General features: G+C 44.7%; 1 protein-coding gene across 7 annotated transcripts in view; it reads right to left on the bottom strand.

Moving 5' to 3' along the window:
- LOC137422850 (uncharacterized) overlaps nt 1–20813 on the bottom strand; it is a 156600-nt gene that overhangs the window by 63054 nt on the left and 72733 nt on the right. For 6 of the 7 annotated variants that reach the window (XR_013622940.1, XM_078775066.1, XM_078775065.1 and 3 more), the window contains one exon: nt 14549–14628. The exons of the other annotated variant lie outside the window; for it this stretch is intronic. Coding sequence is in view for 5 of the 6 variants with exons in the window: in XM_078775066.1 (XP_078631192.1) it covers nt 14549–14628 (80 nt within the window). In the remaining variant the exon portion in view is untranslated. The remainder of the gene's footprint in view (nt 1–14548; nt 14629–20813) is intronic. 7 annotated transcript variants of the gene reach the window in all.

Here is a 20813-nt window from a genome sequence, read left to right as displayed (position 1 = left end):
CAAAGGCATTTATTGCATTTTTTTTTGGTGGAGAAACAGTAAAGGAAGTAAGTTTGCAGGTGGTAATGATTTTGTGGATGCCACAAAAACAGGAATACAGTTGTGACTTTGTCTACACTATTGTCGGTCTGTGTCGGCAGACAATTTCAACAATCTGAACGACTGTCTTTTTTTTGTACACATAATCGAGGCTCGTGAAAGAGCCAACATCTATCACACAAACAAATCAAACAGACAAAGAACCAAAGTATATAAAAAGGGGAGCGGTGGACAAGATGGGGAGAGAAGGGGAAGCACATAAACAACATTTGTGAGGGACATCGGGAATGTGTGGGAGGGAGGGGCTTGAGGGGACGCGGGGTGGGAGAAGTATAAACACAAGGACACCAAGGACTTCCAGGAAGAAGTTGGTATTTCAAAAAAGAGGATTTGGGGTGAAATTAGCGGGGGTAGAAAAGATCAAGGTTTTGGATGGGGGAAGATAAGAGATGGTGGTGAACAGCTGTTTTAAAGACCTGGAGGGAGGAGTGGGATTGAAGGGAGTGGGGGAGTTTGTTCCAGAGGCGGGAGAAAAGAGGAATGAAAGAGTGAAGGTGAGCAGAGAGTCTTGATTTTGGCAGTTTAACCATAAGAGGGTTGCAGGCAGATCTTGTGCGACCTTTAGGAATATTTGGGGGACAGAGAGAGCTGGAGGAGCAAGGCCGGAGAGGAGTTGGTAGAAGACAGAAAGACCACCAACCTGCCTGCGGTGAGTAAGTGAAAGGCCCTTGGAGTTAGCTTCATCACGGGAGATTCCAATGATTCTGAACGCTTTGGTTTCAACAGCGTGAAGACGAGCTAGGTGTGAGGCAGGAGCACCAGCCCAGAGGGGAGAGCAGTATTCCATTGAGCTGCACATGAAAGCCTTGTATGTGGTGAGGAGCTCAGGTGTGCCAAGGAAGGACTTCGCACGACAGAGGATGCCCAGTCGGCGACTGGCTTTGGAGGCCAGATTTGAAATATGGTTTTCCCAGCAGAGATCATGGCAGATAGTGAGACCCAAAAGCTTGAGTGACAGAACTTCTTGGAGAGGATTATTCAGAAAGTGGATGGGAGGGTTGTCCAGTCGGTCTTTTCGGAGAGACATCGTAAGAGTGTGAGATTTGTCAGGATTGAAAGACATGTTCCACTTGTTTGCCCAGTCTGTGATTTTGTCCAGGTCTGCAGAGAGTGAGGAGGCTGCAGACTGCCGATCTGAGGGATGAGGATTAGTGCGGCAGAGAGTAGAGTCATCAGCAAAGAGATAGAGAGGATTTTCAAGAGAGTCAGAGAGATCATTGATGAAGACCAGAAAAAGCATAGGGCCCAGAACACTGCCTTGGGGAACTCCAGCTTGAACAGGAAGAGGAGATGAGAGAAACCCATTCAGGGCCACACGTTGACTATGACTAGAGAGGAAGTCCGCCAGCCATGCGTGGAAATTTCCATGGACTGGAATTTCCATGGACTGATTTCCATGGATTTTTACAACTCAACTGGAAATTGACAAAGGTGTGCTAACCGCCGTGGGAAACAAAGTTAACCTGACGTTTCAGGCGTTAGCCCTATGTCTAATGAGGAGCAAACAGAGGCCTCTTCCTCTGACGAAGGGCTTACACCCAAAACGTTAGCATCAACGTTTCTTCCCACTGCGGTTGGTATACCTTTGTCACCTTTCAGTTGACAAAACCAATCAATTCCACAAAGAGCTCTTTCTCAAACGAGGTGATTTGTGTTCTACAATGTTCAAATATTTCATTCATTTGAAATAAAATAAAAATTTTAAAGGCTGTAGAACTCCCCCCCCCCCCCCCCCCCCTATTAGTTTGGAAGTTTCCCGCCATTGATGCACCGTCTTTTACACCACCTTATTTAACATATTAAATTAGTTATGTGTGCCTGCTATTTGTCCTTTATGAAGTCCTGAAAAACACAAAGTTTCCTTTTTGGAATGATTTTAAATTTTTTGGACTCCCCAAAACACTGATAGACTGAAGCAAAAAAAATTCCCGCACTGTTTCAAAATATAAAATTCAATTGAATTATCAAGTAGTTCCTTCATTATATTATAAACTATTAAGTATTTCCTTCAGACAGACATAATCAACTGCTTGACACTCATTTTGATGGAAAGCTGCAAAACACAAAAGTGAATTTACAGGAAGAGGAAGGCTGACATAGTCGGAACAACGTCAAAGCGGGGAGAGGGTGCCATTTGGGTTTGTTACGGTCGGTACCAAGCCTTTCAGGCAGTTACCCTATAGTTTCTGTTGAGATTATAGTAACTAGCAACAGTACCCGCCCTACAGGCGTGGCTTCAATTGGGAGGCCCAAATGAAAAGGCTAAATGTCAGAAATTGAAGGCTTTTTTTCTTTTAAACGATTGATATAAACATCCGTTAAATCTCGATCTGTGCAGCCGTTTGTGCGGCACCTGGGAAAATAACGTCATGCGGGAGCAAGTATCAGCAGGATGTGGCAGTGTGGGAGTCCACGTTTCTGATCCTCCTTCATGCCGAAGTAGCCCACCACTTCTACAAGCATTCCGCTCTTAAGATCTGCCATGAGAGATTTAAGCTTGACCCTGGTGTTGGGCTAGCGGCTAGGGTGCCGGCTTAGGATCCTAGGATCCTGGGTTCGAATCCCGGTCGATCGCTGAATTAATGCCAGGGGGTTGACTCAGCCTGTCATCCTTCCGAGGTCGGCTAATTGAGTACCAGTTCACTGGTAATTCCCTGTTTGTCGTTAAAGGCGGCAAAAAGGGTTGGCGTCAGGAAGGGCATCTGGCCGTAAAACATTGCTTCAAAAAGGGGACCAAAAAACAACAACAACCATGGTTCCCGAAAAAGGCCAACCCCCGCTTTGCGGGGAAAAATGGCCTCTAAAGGTGGTTATTTTTTTTTTTATACTGAAGACGCATGCAGTTAGTCCTCCCGATGTCGTGTGGACTCCCGATACATGTTTCCTTCATTGTAAAAACTACCAAATCAACAGTTAAAAGGATTTTGAGCCAATCGGTGTTACGGCCTTGGCAAGATTGATGGAGACAGCGATCTGTAAGCGTATTCACCACCCAAATAGCGATGTGGAATTCTCTCATGTAGAGATTAAACTAATCGTGTTCACAATCGCTATGTCGTATGTACTCCCGATACGTGTTTCCTTCAGTTGAAATGGGTTAGAATTCTCTCAAGCAGGGAAGCAGGGATTCAACCCGTGTCCTTATAAAAGGTCTTTGTCCGAGGTCACTGAGTTCGATCGGTGCAGCCGTGCAGCGATCGGTGCAGCCGTTTGTGCGGCACCCGGGAAAACAACACAACATCGTCACAATGAGAACAATGAACGTTATGCAAACGCGAATGTTATGCATGAGTCCAAACCTGAGAATGCTGGAGGCTAAAGCTGAAATTGGGAAAACTAAATAGCCTATTTTACTCCTGGAGATCCCAGGACTATCCACCCAAAATATCGTTGAGATCGGTTCAGCAGTTTTTACGGTACCTTCGAACAGACAGACGGACATTTGGTGAATTATAGTAAGATTATTCTTCAGTAAAATGCCAGGGGCATAGAAAAGGCCCCTTTATATAAGGTTATGTGCCATGTGGCAAAGTATAGAAAAGAAGGGACATTTTAAAAAATCCCGTGTGCATGCTGGACTACCCTTGCGTTCTCAGGAGGAACCAAGTAATGCTCTAGAAAAGTTCATATAAAGGGGCACCCCACATGTGGCAAATAAAATGCATTTACTTATTCATGCAGGTGTGTGAATCAAATCAGCGCCCCTTTATATATTTTTTTAAATATATTTATTTATGTATATATTTATATATATTTAATTTTAAAGCAAAAACTTTAGTACTTAGGTGGAATTTGTTTCGAAAGCCATTAACTAGACCTATTGGCCGATGTATACTCCAAGTATCAGCTAATTTCAATGTATAGTCCTTGAGATATGAGCGCCAACACATTTTGGGCAGACGGACCGACGGACAGACACTGATTTCAAGAGGATTATAAATAAAACTCAAGAATGCATAAACGGATGTTGCTGAAATTTGGAACATGTTACTTTATCGTACAAAGCATTTACCTCTGAAATTTGCAGCCAATTTCGTCAACTAGAAGGCGAGAAACGCGTTTTCAGTCCCCATGTTAAAGCTACATACAGAGAAACGATCCCTTATATAAAGGGAGGAGGGCTTTGCGCAGCTTTGATTATTCCACAGCTTTTCACCTTTTTCTCTTGTGATCGCTTTTAAATTTGCTTTCTCTGCAACCGCTTGACCGATGGATGCAAAACTATCAATGTAGGAGCGACTGACCCTGGATTTTTTTTTTTTTGCTAACTGATATAATTGGTCACATGGTTTGGAGCCATATTGGATCAAAGTGAAAACCTTTTTAAAATCCCCTCCCCTCAAACCACCTTTCCGATTGATGTGAAATTCCACATGATTTATGTTTTTTTTAAACATTCTTAAACACAAGGTTGCTAATTTTAATTATAGTATTAGTACGACCTCTTAATTTTACCAAAATAAACTGTTTCCAAAAGTAATTTTGAGTCGACTAACCCTATTGGTTTCTGCTCTAATATTGGAAACATTTTTACAGCCTCACTCTGCTCGATGTGTACTAAATCAATCATTTACTTGCTGGCAAGATGTACAGTGGCCTGTTGTAAAAGTATTCACTCCCCCCTCCCCCCCCCCCCCCCCCCAAATCAAGTTTTCACATTTTGATGCCATCTGAGATTATTTCATGACACTTTCAAATCCAGCTTAATGCATGGAATCTTCACAAAAACTCCAAAGTGATAAAGCTTTAAAAATTCAGATAAAATGTGAATACGTTTGATTAACAGATAAAATCAGATGATTCTCAGATACATAATTATTCAAACCCTTTGACTAATTAACCCTAAATCACTTCAGGAGCAAATTATTTGTTTGAAATGTTACAAAATAAGTGTAATAGGTTTCAACCTATTTGTAATCGGTGATTTAACTTTAAAATTAATCTTTCCCGTGTATCTAAGGAGTTTTAAGGTGCAACTCACTTGGTCAATGAACAAGCAAACATGAGATCAAGGAGATTTCCAAAGAAGTCAGACATGAAGTGGTGAAGAAGCACCGTTCAGGAGAGGGTTATAAGAAGACTAGCCAAAAGCACCCGGCATTGCCCGGGTTCTTTTTGAATGAATTTACTACTATAATTCAGCTTTTACTCGCAGCCGTAGAAGATTGACTACTATAATTCAGCTCAGCTTTTAATTGTGAAATGGGCCCAGCCCGGCCGAAGCGGCCTCAAACGGCCTCGCCACCTAGCCTATAACCTTCCCGGGACCCGTCCCGACATTTTTAGTTCTTTTTGAATGAATTTACTACTATAATTCAGCTTCTACTCGTGGCCGTAGAAGATTGACTACTATAATTCAGCTCAGCTTTTATTTGCGAAATGGGCCCAGCCTGGCCGAGGCGGCCTCGACTGGCCTCACCACCTAGCCTATAGCCTTCCCGGGGCCCGTCCTGACATTTTTTGTTTCAGAGGTTTCCTCCTGTCTTTCACCGTTCAGGAGATTAGCGTGTGCAGACAAACAAACAAACAAACAAACAAAAACTTTCTTTTATACATATAGAGAAATATAGATTTCCAGGTCACTCATTGTCCCTTTGAACTTTGCAGTGAAATCCGTCATGAAGAAGTGGAAGATGTATCATACCACCCAGACTCTACCTAGATCAGGTTGCCCACCCAAACCCAGCAGTTTGGCAAGCAGGGAACTGGTTCAGGATGTAAATGTGAATCCAACAATGACTCTGATGGACACTGCCCCCAATCTCAGATATTGCAGATATTTCAATCAACAATATCCCATTCCCTTCAAAAAGCAGGCCACTATGGACAGGAGGATAGAAAGACGCCATTACTTTTTTTTAAAGACTAATCTAAAAGCTGGTATGGAGTTTGTGAAAAAACAACTCAAACTGCATGCATGTGGAGAAAAGTTTTGTGGTCAGACGAGACAAAAATTGAACTTTTTGATCTAAATTCAACGCATTACATCTGGTGCAAGCCTATCACTGCACATCACCCAGTCAACACCATCAATACTGTCAAACATGGTGGTGGCAGCATCATGTTATGGGGATGCTTTTCATCAGCATGGACTGGCAACCTCCTCAAGGTAGAAGGGACAATGGATGGTGTTACGGATTCATCACTTCCCTTTTTGTGGTTTTCAACCACTTGAAACGTCTGGTTCCATGTATTATTATTATTGTGGTTTGAGGAAAATGATGGTTATTGTTGTCAAAAGGTAAAAAAGGTTAATGTTTTAAATGAAACCGGAACCGGACGACGAGGAAGCGGAAGGAAAAAAAGAGGGCAGAGCGAAAAGTCGGAGAAGAAGCTTGTTGCTTTGCAGTCGGGATCGAACGTTGTCGAGCAAGGGTCACAAATTTGGATTTCCGTGGAAAAAGGAATTCCTGCGATAAAGTTGCTATCGCTGTGACTGATCATCCTGCATGTCAGGTTTGGCGTTAGATTCCGAAGAATCATCGCCGGGTCGTTGCGACTCGAGGACGAGCCGTCGGCCATTTTGACTCGCGCGCTTCACGCGTCGAGCAGACTTTCCTTGCTTCGTCAACTCTTTCCACCGTTTTCAGACGTATCTGTGGTGTGTGTGTGCACCGAGGCTTTTGACGATTCCTTTGCGGCTCGCCGACGGCGAACAGTGAAAGTTCATACCTGGAGGGCGCATTTGGATTTCCCAGTCGCTGTGAGTGTGCCTTTGTGCCACTGTAACCGCGTGACCCTTTTCTACGCTTTGGCTGCGTGCGCCGTTGTGCCGTTTTGGGCGGCGTGACTGTGCCTGTCATCTGAATGAGATTCTGGTTTTGATTCGACATCGTTCCGTTGATCACTGGAGGGGATCAACTCTGAGCTCGAAGACGGGAATATAGAGACATTGGGGAATGAATGTTCTTTTTCACTCACTTGGAACACAGTGAGTTACCTTATGCATGCTAGCTGATTCATTAATTCATTCATTCATTCATTCATTTCATATGCTGGCTGATGGTACCATCATAGGAGATATATTGATTGTACTCTTGATTCCTATTGTTGTTGTACTGTTATTCTTGTGTAATAATGGTGTTTTTATTATTTGCAATTGGTACGTGGTTTCACCATTGATTTTTGACACAGGATAACATATTTTTCTGCCGTGACTCCTTTCGGGGCTCGGAGGTACACCGTGACCAGGGGGTCGGGGAGGAGCACGGAACAATGGTGCCAAGTACAGGAGAATCTTTGATGAAAACCTGCTTGAGTGAGTCATGAATCTGAAAATGAGTAGGAGGTTCAAATTTCAGCAGGACGATGATCCGAAGCACAAAGCAAACGCCACACTGGAGTAGATGAATGCGAAGAAAATAGATGTGTTTGAATGGCCCAGTCAAAGTCCTGACTTGAAAATCCAATTGAACATTTAAGGTGAGACTTGAAGATTGCAGTCCACGGACGATCCCGATCAAACTTGGGAGAAGGAGAGCAATTTTCATGGGATTAATGGGTAAAGATTTCACCATGTCACTGTACAAACCTGGTAGAGACCTACCCACGTGATTAATGGGTAAAGATTTCACCATGTCACTGTACAAACCTGGTAGAGACCTACCCACGTGATTAATGGGTAAAGATTTCACCATGTCACTGTACAAAGCTGGAAGAGACCTACCCACGTGATTAATGGGTAAAGATTTCACCATGTCACTGTACAAAGCTGGTAGAGACCTACCCACATGATTAATGGGTAAAGATTTCACCATGTCACTGTACAAAGCTGGTAGAGACCTACCCACGTGATTAATGGGTAAAGATTTCACCGTGTCACTGTACAAAGCTGGGAGAGACCTTCCCACGTGATTAATAGGTAAAGATTTCACCGTGTCACTGTACAAAGCTGGGAGAGACCTTCCCACGTGATTAATGGGTAAAGATTTCACCGTGTCACTGTACAAAGCTGGTAGAGACCTACCCACGTGATTAATGGGTAAAGATTTCACCATGTCACTGTACAAAGCTGGTAGAGACCTACCCACGTGATTATTAGGTAAAGATTTCACCATGTCACTGTACAAAGCTGGTGGAGACCGACCCACGTGATTAATGGGTAAAGATTTCACCATGTCACTGTACAAAGCTGGTAGAGACCTACCCACGTGATTATTAGGTAAAGATTTCACCATGTCACTGTACAAAGCTGGTAGAGACCTACCCACGTGATTAATGGGTAAAGATTTCACCATGTCACTGTACAAAGCTGGGAGAGACCTACCCACGTGATTAATAGGTAAAGATTTCACCGTGTCACTGTACAAACCTGGTAGAGACCTACCCACGTGATTAATGGGTAAAGATTTCACCATGTCACTGTACAAAGCTGGGAGAGACCTACCCACGTGATTAATAGGTAAAGATTTCACCATGTCACTGTACAAACCTGGTAGAGACCGACCCACGTGATTAATGGGTAAAGATTTCACCATGTCACTGTACAAAGCTGGAAGAGACCTACCCACGTGATTAATGGGTAAAGATTTCACCATGTCACTGTAAAAGCTGGGAGAGACCTACACACGTGATTAATGGGTAAAGATTTCACCATGTCACTGTACAAAGCTGGGAGAGACCTACCCACGTGATTAATGGGTAAACATTTCACCGTGTCACTGTACAAAGCTGGTAGAGACCTACCCACGTGATTATTAGGTAAAGATTTCACCATGTCACTGTACAAAGCTGGTAGAGACCTACCCACGTGATTAATGGGTAAAGATTTCACCATGTCACTGTACAAAGCTGGGAGAGACCTACCCACGTGATTAATGGGTAAAGATTTCACCATGTCACTGTACAAAGCTGGTAGAGACCTACCCACGTGATTATTAGGTAAAGATTTCACCATGTCACTGTACAAAGCTGGTGGAGACCTACCCACGTGATTATTAGGTAAAGATTTCACCGTGTCACTGTACAAAGCTGGTGGAGACCGACCCACGTGATTAATGGGTAAAGATTTCACCATGTCACTGTACATAGCTGGTGGAGACCTACCCACGTGATTATTAGGTAAAGATTTCACCATGTCACTGTACATAGCTGGTGGAGACCTACCCACGTGATTAATGGGTAAAGATTTCACCATGTCACTGTACATAGCTGGTGGAGACCGACCCACGTGATTAATAGGTAAAGATTTCACCATGTCACTGTACATAGCTGGTGGAGACCTACCCACGTGATTATTAGGTAAAGATTTCACCCTGTCACTGTACAAAGCTGGTAGAGACCTACCCACGTGATTAATGGGTAAAGATTTCACCGTGTCACTGTACATAGCTGGTGGAGACCTACCCACGTGATTATTAGGTAAAGATTTCACCCTGTCACTGTACAAAGCTGGTAGAGACCTACCCACGTGATTAATGGGTAAAGATTTCACCATGTCACTGTACAAAGCTGGTAGAGACCTACCCACGTGATTAATGGGTAAAGATTTCACCATGTCACTGTACAAACCTGGTAGAGACCTACCCACGTGATTAACGGGTAAAGATTTCACCGTGTCACTGTACAAAGCTGGTAGAGACCTACCCACGTGATTAATGGGTAAAGATTTCACCATGTCACTGTACAAATCTGGTAGAGACCTACTCACGTGATTAATGGGTAAAGATTTCACCATGTCACTGTACAAATCTGGGAGAGACCTACCCACGTGATTAATGGGTAAAGATTTCACCATGTCACTGTACAAAGCTGGTAGAGACCTACCCACGTGATTAATAGGTAAAGATTTCACCATGTCACTGTACAAAGCTGGTAGAGACCTACCCACGTGATTAATGGGTAAAGATTTCACCATGTCACTGTACAAAGCTGGTAGAGACCTACCCACGTGATTAATGGGTAAAGATTTCACCATGTCACTGTACAAAGCTGGTAGAGACCTACCCACGTGATTAATGGGTAAAGATTTCACCATGTCACTGTACAAACCTGGTAGAGACCTACCCACGTGATTAACGGGTAAAGATTTCACCGTGTCACTGTACAAAGCTGGTAGAGACCTACCCACGTGATTAATGGGTAAAGATTTCACCGTGTCACTGTACAAAGCTGGTAGAGACCTACCCACGTGATTAATGGGTAAAGATTTCACCGTGTCACTGTACAAAGCTGGTCGAGACCTACCCACGTGATTAATGGGTAAAGATTTCACCGTGTCACTGTACAAAGCTGGTAGAGACCTACCCACGTGATTAATGGGTAAAGATTTCACCATGTCACTGTACAAATCTGGGAGAGACCTACCCAAAAAGTGTCATATCAGTCATTGCTGCAAAAGTAGGTCCACCAAGTCCTGGTCTAAGAGAATGAATTCTTTTTCAACCAGTGAATTTTGATTTGTACATGTTGTTACAGGTATCCCTCACAGGTAACCTCCTTCAACTATAAGTGTTTAGTTCGGTCTCTTCAATTCTTTCAATAAAAAAGTTAATTCGTAAAAATTGTTTCGACATCATTGGTAATTCATCTAAATGTGGCATCACTTCCGCTTCCGGTCCGGTCTGGAGAGGACGCTGGCGTTACTTGTTCGCCGCTTCTCCGACTGGGCCATTGTACATAGTTTGTTTTTCTGGTGGTCGTGGCGGATTTTTGACCGTTGGGTCTGCCCTCTGCTCGGTCCCGGCTCTGCTCCTGGCTTCGCCTGCCCGGCTCCTCCACTATTTCCTCAGGCCCGCTCCCGTTGTTTGTGGCCGTTGTTTGCGGCGGTGGCTGTTTGCCGCTGTGGTCTTGATTAGCGGCTGCAGTCGTTTGCCGCTGCGTTTGCCGCTTTACCTCCTCGACCTTGGCCTCGTACTCGTCCCTTCGCTCCTGCCTGGCATGGCTCTGAGGTACTCTGCCGCAAGGCTTCTTCTGCTCAATACCCGCTCCACCCCATCATGCATCTCTGCCATCAAATCAAATGGACTCCTCCGACGACCCAGGTACATTCACCGTGGCTCCGGTCGTAAGTTTGTTTATTTGCAATCAGGTCACTCCATCCCCGTCCTCTGGTCGGCTCTGCGCACTCTCACTCTTCGTCCCAGCGCACCTGGTCACAGCAACCCACACGATCGCACCTCCTGCCTACGAACCCTGGCTAAATCACCTGAATTCATCCCTGCTGTTCAAAACAACATCAAGCTCACCCTGTTCAACACCCGGTCCCTCAACAACAAATGCCTCATCCTGAACGAATACATCCTGGATAACAAAGTGGACTTTCTCTGTCTCACCGAAACCTGGCAACAACCTCTGGACTACTACACACTTAACCTCACCACACCCAATGGATATTCCTACGTCAATAAACCACGCTCGGAGGGCCGAGGTGGTGGAATTGCCGTTATCCACCGTCAAGACATCAAGACCAACCTCATCTCCATCTCATCTGCTCCATCATTTGAACACCTGGCTTTAAAACTCTCTGGTCACACGCAGTCAGTCATGGCTGTCGTCTACCGCCCTCCCAAACCACACCCATCATTCCTGTCTGACTTCTCCTACTTTCTGACCCAGCTATGTTCCCTCTCCCCCTCAATCCTCCTCCTTGGTGATTTCAATATCCACATGGACTCCACTGACTCCACAATAACCACTGACTTCACTGATCTACTCACCTGCTTTAACCTCACTCAACATGTCGACTTTCCTACCCATATCCGTGGTCACATTTTGGACCTTGTCTGCTCCACTGGATTAAGTTTGCACCATCTCTATGGCTCCGACCTCACCCTCTCTGACCACTTAGCCATCACTCTGACCATCAACATCCCCGCCCCAACACCAAGGCATTATCGCACAATCAACTTCCGTAAGCTAAACGCTCTTTCACCTACCTCATTCTCATCCACCCTCTCTGAAAAAATGTCCACTTCTCCCTTCATTGACCTCCACACCCCTTCCGACCTCACTGACTACTACAACCACACTCTCTCCTCCTGCCTTGACCAGCTTGCACCTGTAAAAACCAAAACAGTTTCTTTCACCCATTCTGCTCCCTGGTTTACCCCTGAACTCCACCTGATAAAAACTCGTGCTCGCCAACTTGAAAGACTCCGCAATAAAACGGGTCTCACAGTTCACTCCCAAGCCTACAAGGACCACATACAACACTACAAAGATGCCCTCTCCCGCGCCCGCTCTGCCTACTACTCTCAAATTATCCACTCTGGCTCCGGAAACCCAAAAGCACTCTTCTCGACAATAAACAAACTCCTCCGCCCCCTGAACACCACCACCCAGTCATTCACAGTAGACAACTGCATCTCCTTCCTCTCTTTCTTCCAACGCAAAATTGACAACATCTACAACAGCTTGACCACCGCCGCACCCGCTCCCCCTCCAACCACCTGCCCCCCCTTGTCCTGCCATCCCCTGTCTCGGTTCTCCCCAATCTCCCCTACTGACCTCTCTGAACTCCTCATAGGAATGAAAACTGCCACCTGCACTCTTGACCCCATCCCCTCCAGCTTTGTCAAAGCCTCCCTCCCTGCTCTCTCTCCACTTATCATCGCAACAATAAACTCCTCCCTGTCTACAGGCATCGTCCCACCTTCCCTCAAAATTGCTGCTGTTACCCCCATTCTAAAAAAACCTGGTCTAAACCCTGACACCCTAAACAACTTCAGACCCATCTCCAACCTACCCTTTCTGTCAAAAGTTTTGGAACGCGCTGTAGCCACTCAACTCAAACATCATCTCTCTGCCAATAACCTGTATGAAACATTCCAATCCGGATTCCGCTCCAACCACAGTACTGAAACTGCTCTCCTCAAAATCACCAACGACCTTCTCCTCTCCTCTGACGCTGGCAACCTCAACATTCTCGTCCTCCTCGACCTCAGCGCTGCCTTTGACACCATCGATCACACTATCCTCCTCACCCGACTCGAATCCACCTTTAACGTTACCGGCACTGCCCTCTCTTGGATTAAATCATACCTCTCTGACAGATGCCAGTTCATCTCCATCAATAACTGCAAATCCCCCACTGCTCCCCTCCCCCAAGGTGTCCCCCAAGGTTCAGTTCTTGGCCCCCTCCTCTTCATCCTTTACCTGTCCCCGCTCGGTCACTTAATCCGCCGTCATGGTCTCCAATTCCACTGCTTCGCCGATGACATCCAGCTTTTCATCTCCACCAAGTCCGTCTCCACCGACACCCACTCTATCCTGACAAACTGCATCACTGAAATAAAATCCTGGCTTCAAATCAACTTCCTCAAGCTTAACTGTGATAAATCTGAAATAATCATCATTGGCCCAAAAACGCTCACAAAATCCACCCATAACTTTGCCCTCAACATCGACGGTATCCCAGTATCCACCTCCCCTCACATCCGGAATCTTGGCGTCATCTTTGACCAAACCCTTTCCTTCGACAAATACACTAAACAGATCACAAAGTCAGCCTTCTTTCACCTGAAAAACATTGCCCGTCTCCGCTCATCCCTCTCCTCCACGGCTGCAGAAACCCTCATCCACGCCTTCATCACCTCCCGTCTGGACTACTGCAATAGCCTCCTCTATGGTTCACCCTCAAAAATCACCAATAAACTCCAATACATTCAGAACTCCGCTGCCCGTCTACTCACCCATTCCCGGACCCGTGACCACATCACCCCCGTCCTTTACAAGCTTCACTGGCTCCCCATCCCCCAGAGAATCCAGTACAAAATCCTCCTCTTGACATACAAAGCCCTCCATAACCTGGCCCCATCCTACCTGGCTGACCTCCTCTCCAGACACACTCCCACCCGCAACCTCCACTCTGCTGGTACCAACCTCCTGACCCCCTCCATCCGGACCAAATTCAGATCCTGGGGGGACAGGGCCTTCTCCATCGCTGCTCCCACCCTCTGGAACTCACTACCTCACACCATCAGAGACTCCTCCTCACTCACCACATTCAAAACATCACTAAAGACCCACCTGTTCAACACTGCATTCAACATTCAACCCACAGCATTTAACCCCTGACTATCTCTTCTCCTTCTCCCTCCTTTTGCTTTAAATATTTCCCTATTGATTCTTGTCTTTTTGCAATTGTTGTTTTCATGTATTGTTATGCATTATGTTTGCCACTCTGTCAAAGCGCCTTTGGGCTTCTGGAAAAGCGCTATACAAAATAAATGAATTATTTGAATTATTATTATTGATGGGGGTGAATACTTTTGCAGGCCACTGTTTGCAAATAGTTAGAGTAATTTATTTTGTGAGTGCTTATAACGAGCACTTCAGATCATGGTGCTGCCGTAATTGGTGTCAGGTATACCTATGAAAGAAACCAGACGTTCACATGTGACACAGGGTGGGGATAGAGTGGGTGGAGAGGGGGAGAGAGACAGAGACAGAGACAGAGACAGACTGGATGGTGAATGTTATCAACAATTTCTTCAGACAGCATGCTCACCATATCGTCCAAGGCAAGCAGTGTGCTGTTGTCCAGTCTACCTGTACTTCTCAGTACCATCTTCATCGAAAATATTCGATCTGCAAAGAAAAAATGTTTGTGTGAAACGTTCACTTAATCAAGCAATCACTTTCCCAATATGACGATTCTCCACATCCGAGAAGGTCAGAACAATTGCTACCCGCAGGTGAAGGGGTATTTTGTAATTTGTTCAGGGTGCTGCTGATAACACGTCCACTCTTCCCGAAAGACACCTTGTGATCTTCAATGTCCACCAACGACCAGTGTTCCAAGATGGTTGTGACTTGACCTTCTTCCAAGAGATGGCGTACTCACTGATGCATCACGCACGGTGCACGCGATACACTAGGGTAACGGGTTATATTTGAGTCGAGATACAAACCCAGACTAGACAGCGCATGTGCATGGGGGGAAATGGGGGAATGAGAGGTTTGGGTTTGGGATCCCGGGGGAGGAGGCTGTTTCACAGCACCACTTGCTTGTCTGCGACATAAGGGTGAAAGGTGCGAGGAGAGCTCGGCGGTGAAGTACCAACCGAGAATGAAGGTGTGGAGGTTGAAAGAGGTGACAGTAAGGGAGGCATTAAAAGAGAGGCTGAGTAGGGTAGAGGATGATGTGGTTGAGCTTGAAAGTGGTTGGATGTCAATGAAAGATAGTCTGTTGGGAGCCGTTGGTGAGGTGTGTGGATGGACAAAAGGACCACCGAGGCACTCGGAAACATGGTGGTGGGATGATGAAGTTGGAAAGAAGATTGGCGAGAAGAGGAAGAAGTTCAAGGTGTGGCAGAAGGCGAAGGGTACGGGAGCAGAAACAGCAGAGCATGAAAGTTATAAGGCCGCCAGGAAGGCTGCAAAGAAAGAGGTAGCAAAGGTGCAGGAGGCATGTAGGAAAATGTTCGGAGAACGCTTGGATTCGGAAGAGGGTCAGAGAGCGGTATTCAGGATTGCAAAGCAGATAGCGAAAGAGAGATGTGATGGGGGTGAGTTGCTTGAAGGATGAAGTGGGACAAATCGTTTTGGACCCAGATGGAATTAAAGGAAGGTGGAAGAGATATATGGAAATACTGTTGAATACAGAGAATGAATGGGATGGCAACATAGAGAGTAACCCAGTTTTAGGACCGGCAGAGAAGATAACTGAGAAGGAAGTTGAGGAAGCGATAAAAGCAATGAAGGGTAGAAAAGCGGGAGGGCCGACGGGAGTTGTGGGAGATATGTTGAAGGCAGCAGGAAGTTGGGGTGTGAGGAGAATGACAGAGATCTGTAATCTGGTGGTGAAAGAAGGCCGCATTCCAGTGGATTGGGAACTGAGTACCCTCGTCCCTCTATACAAGGGGAAAGGTGACCCTCTGGACTGTGGCTCGTATCGAGCGATAAATTTATTGGAGCATGGAATCAAGGTATTGGAAAAGGTGTTGGAGAGGAGGATAAGGAAGAAGGTGAAGATCGACGAAATGCAGTTTGGATTTATGCCAGGAAGAGGAACGACAGACACGCTGTTTATTGTGAGGCAGTTGCAGGAGAAGTACATGGAGAAGAGGAAGAAGTTGTTTCTTGGGTTTGTTGATCTGGAGAAAGCATTCGATAGGGTTCCACGTGAAGTATTGACATGGGCATTGAGGAAGTTAGGAGTGGAGGAATGGTTGATCAGAGTAGTGATGGCAATGTACAAAAGAGCGCGCACAGCTGTAAGGACGAAGGACGGGAACAGTGGTGAGTTTGAGGTGAAGGTGGGAGTGCATCAGGGGTCGGTACTAAGTCCACTACTATTTGTAGCTGTGATGGAGGTGCTGGCTCAGAACGTAAAGGAGGGTTTACCGTGGGAGTTGTTGTATGCAGATGATCTGGTGTTGATTGCGGAAAGTATGGATGGACTGAAGGAAAAGATGAACAAGTGGAAGGAATGTATGGAGACAAAAGGTCTGAAGGTGAATATCGGAAAGACGAAGGTGATGGCAAGTGGTAAAGCATGTGGTGAGGTGGAAAGAACTGGGAAGTGGCCATGTGCTATGTGCAGGAAGGGTGTCGGAGTGAACTCCATTCAATGTACAATGTGTGCTGAGTGGGTTCATCAAAAATGTAGTGGTTTGAGAGGGCCATTAACCAGCGTGGCAGCTACATTCAAATGTAAGGTGTGCACAGAGGGAGCTGCAGATGGAGGAAATGTCGAGTTGGATCTTGGAGATGGCGTGAAGCTGGAAGGTGTGAAAACATTTTGCTACCTCGGAGACATGCTGAATGGAGAAGGTGGATCAGACTCGGCAACGGTTGCTAGAGTGAGATGTGCATGGAAGAAGTTTCGGGAACTGAGTGGCGTGCTGATGAGGAGGGGAGTGTCGTTGAAGCTGAAGGGAAAGGTGTATGCTGCACGTGTGAGAAGTGTTATGATTTATGGGAGCGAGACATGGGTAATGAACGTAGAGCAGCAACGAAGGTTGGAAAGGGTGGAAATGCGAATGGTTCGATGGATGTGCGGACTATCGTTGAGAGAGAGGAAGACAAATGATGAATTGCGAAAGATGATGGGAATATTGCCTGTGATTGGTGCTGTGAAGAGGAACAGGTTGAGATGGTTTGGTCATGTGTTGAGGAAGGATGAAAGTGACTGGTTGAGAAGAGTGATGGAAATGAATGTAGAAGGAAGTAGAGGATGGGGAAGACCGAGAAAGACTTGGCTAAAGATGGTGGAAGAAGAAATGTGGGCAAGGGGGTTAACCAGGAGAGATGCAGAAAATAGGGCAAAATGGAGAAGATTGTCATGGGGACCGCAAGGCTAACCCCCACTCTAGCAGGGAAAATGGCCTTAAAATGCCTGTTGTTGTTGTTGTTGAGAGGTTTGAGTATTCGCCATTCTTATAAACGAGGGAAAATTAATTGTCCATGTTTTTCTACTGACGCGGAGCAACTCAAATCCAAGATTCGTTTTCCAAGAAGAATAAAAATTCTTCAATACTGTAACAATAATGAGGGACCCAAAATACTAAAGGAGCATTGCCAGAGCTTTCCTATTATGTTCCACTTATTAGTCCCCTACCCGAAGGGTTTGTGGTTTTCTGCACTCCCCCCGCCCCCACACCCCCATACCCTTTAACATATTCAACTGAAACTTGATACATGGCTTTATCATGACAAGTTACAGAACAAGTTTGAGTTTCGAGACGTTTCGCCAATTTTTCACGGTGTTATGCCCTTTTTGAATGAACTTAGAAACTATCACATATTATACATGGATCAGTTTTCAGCTGCCCTGACTCCACCCACTGCTTTACACCCATTGGCTGGACAGCTGCCCTGACGCCACCCACTGCTTTACACCCATTGGCTGGACAGCTGCCCCGACTCCACCCACTGCTTTACACCCATTGGCTGGACAGCTGCCCTGACGCCACCCACTGCTTTACACCCAATGGCTGGACAGCTGCCCTGACTCCACCCACTGCTTTACACCCAATGGCTGGACAGCTGCCCTGACTCCACCCACTGCTTTACACCCATTGGCTGGACAGCTGGCCTGACTCCACCCACTGCTTTACACCCAATGCCTGGACAGCTGCCCTGACTCCACCCACTGCTTTACACCCATTGGCTGGACAGCTGGTCTGACTCCACCCACTGCTTTACACCCATTGACTGGACAGCTGGTCTGACTCCACCACTGCTTTACACACATTGACTGGACAGCTGGCCTGGCTCCACCCACTGCTTTACACACATTGACTGGACAGCTGGCCTGGCTCCACCCACTGCTTTACACGCATTGACTGGACAGCTGGCCTGGCTCCACCCACTGCTTTACACCCATTGGCTGGACAGCTGGCTTGACTCCACCCACTGCTTTACACGCATTGGCTGGACAGCTGGCCTGACTCCACCCACTGCTTTACACCCATTGACTGGACAGCTGGCCTGACTCCACCCACTGCTTTACACCCATTGACTGGACAGCTGGCCTGATTCCACCCCCAAATGAAGCAGCAAAGATCGGCAGGCCTTCCTCCTGGGTCTCCATCCATGGTCCAATGCAATTGGAATGATTCCAGTTATATAAACACAATGTATGATATATGCTCATAAGCCGTACACATGTTTTTGCTTCATGTATGTGAATCGGGTTGTTTTTATGATGTTAGGCAGGCCTTGGTCCTGGGTATTAGCTAGTCCATGGCCCAGTGCAACATTCCTGGGTAAAATGCCAGGGGCATATAAAAGGCCCCTTTATATAAGGGTTTGTGGCAAAGTAGAGAAAAGAAGGAACATTCCAAAGCTTGTAGAAAATGCCAAACAATAGAAAAGAAGGGACATTCAAAAAATCCCGTGCATGCTGGACTACCCTTGTGTTCTTAGGAGGAACCAAGTAATGCTATAGAAAAGTTTATATAAAGGGGCACCCTACATCTGGCAAATAAAATAAATTTACTTCTTCATGCAGGAGTATGAGTCAAATTGGCGCCCCTTTATATGAACTTTTCTTGAGCATTACTTGGTTCCTCTTAAGAACACACGGGTAGAACACAAGGACAGACACCAAGGTGATTTTGAGGGTTTTCTAAATAAAACTCAAGAATGTGGAAACAGTCGTTGCTGAAATTTGGAACATATAACCTCAATGTACAAAGTATTTACGTCTGAAATTTGGAACATATAACCTCAATGTACAAAGTATTTACGTCTGAAATTTGGAACATATTACCTCGATGTACAAAGTATTTACTTCTGAAATTTGGAACATATTACCTCGATGTACAAATCATTCACTTCTGATAATTTGGAACATTTTACCTCGATGTACAAATCATTTACTTCTGAAATTTGGAACATTTTACCTCGATGTACAAATCATTTACTTCTGAAATTTGGAACATTTTACCTCGATGTACAAATCATTCACTTCTGATATTTGGAACATTTTACCTCGATGTACAAAGTATTTACTTCTGAAATTTGGAACATTTTACCTCGATGTACAAATCATTCACTTCTGATATTTGGAACATTTTACCTCGATGTACAAACCATTTACTTCTGAAATTTGGAACATTTTACCTCGATGTACAAATCATTCACTTCTGATATTTGGAACATTTTACCTCGATGTACAAATCATTTACTTCTGAAATTTGGAACATTTTACCTCGATGTACAAATCATTTACTTCTGATATTTGGAACATTTTACCTCGATGTACAAACCATTTACTTCTGAAATTTGGAACATTTTACCTCGATGTACAAATCATTCACTTCTGATATTTGGAACATTTTACCTCGATGTACAAACCATTTACTTCTGATATTTGGAACATTTTACCTCGATGTACAAAGTATTTACTTCTGATATTTGGAACATTTTACCTCGATGTACAAACCATTTACTTCTGAAATTTGGAACATTTTACCTCGATGTACAAATCATTCACTTCTGAAATTTGGAACATTTACCTCGATGTACAAATCATTTACTTCTGAAATTTGGAACATATTACCTCGATGTACAAATCATTTACTTCTGAAATTTGGAACATTTTACCTCGATGTACAAATCATTTACTTCTGAAATTTGGAACATATTACCTCGATGTACAAACCATTTACTTCTGAAATTTGGAACATATTACCTCGATGTACAAACCATTTACTTCTGAAATTTGGAACATTTTACCTCGATGTACAAATCATTTACTTCTGAAATTTGGAACATATTACCTCGATGTACAAATCATTCACTTCTGATATTTGGAACATTTTACCTCGATGTACAAACCATTTACTTCTGATATTTGGAACATTTTACCTCGATGTACAAACCATTTACTTCTGAAATTTGGAACATTTTACCTCGATGTACAAATCATTTACTTCTGATATTTGGAACATTTTACCTCGATGTACAAATCATTTACTTCTGAAATTTGGAACATTTTACCTCGATGTACAAACCATTTACTTCTGATATTTGGAACATTTTACCTCGATGTACAAATCATTTACTTCTGAAATTTGGAACATTTTACCTCGATGTACAAACCATTTACTTCTGATATTTGGAACATTTTACCTCGATGTACAAATCATTTACTTCTGAAATTTGGAACATTTTACCTCGATGTACAAATCATTTACTTCTGAAATTTGGAACATTTTACCTCGATGAACAAATCATTCACTTCTGATATTTGGAACATTTTACCTCGATGTACAAACCATTTACTTCTGATATTTGGAACATTTTACCTCGATGTACAAAGT

The sequence above is a fragment of the Myxine glutinosa genome, chromosome 3 (genome assembly GCF_964187855.1).
Source record: "Myxine glutinosa chromosome 3, kmMyxGlut1.1, whole genome shotgun sequence".
In the NCBI taxonomy this organism is placed as follows: Eukaryota; Metazoa; Chordata; class Myxini; order Myxiniformes; family Myxinidae; genus Myxine; species Myxine glutinosa.
This window is presented reverse-complemented; position numbering and strand designations above follow the sequence as displayed.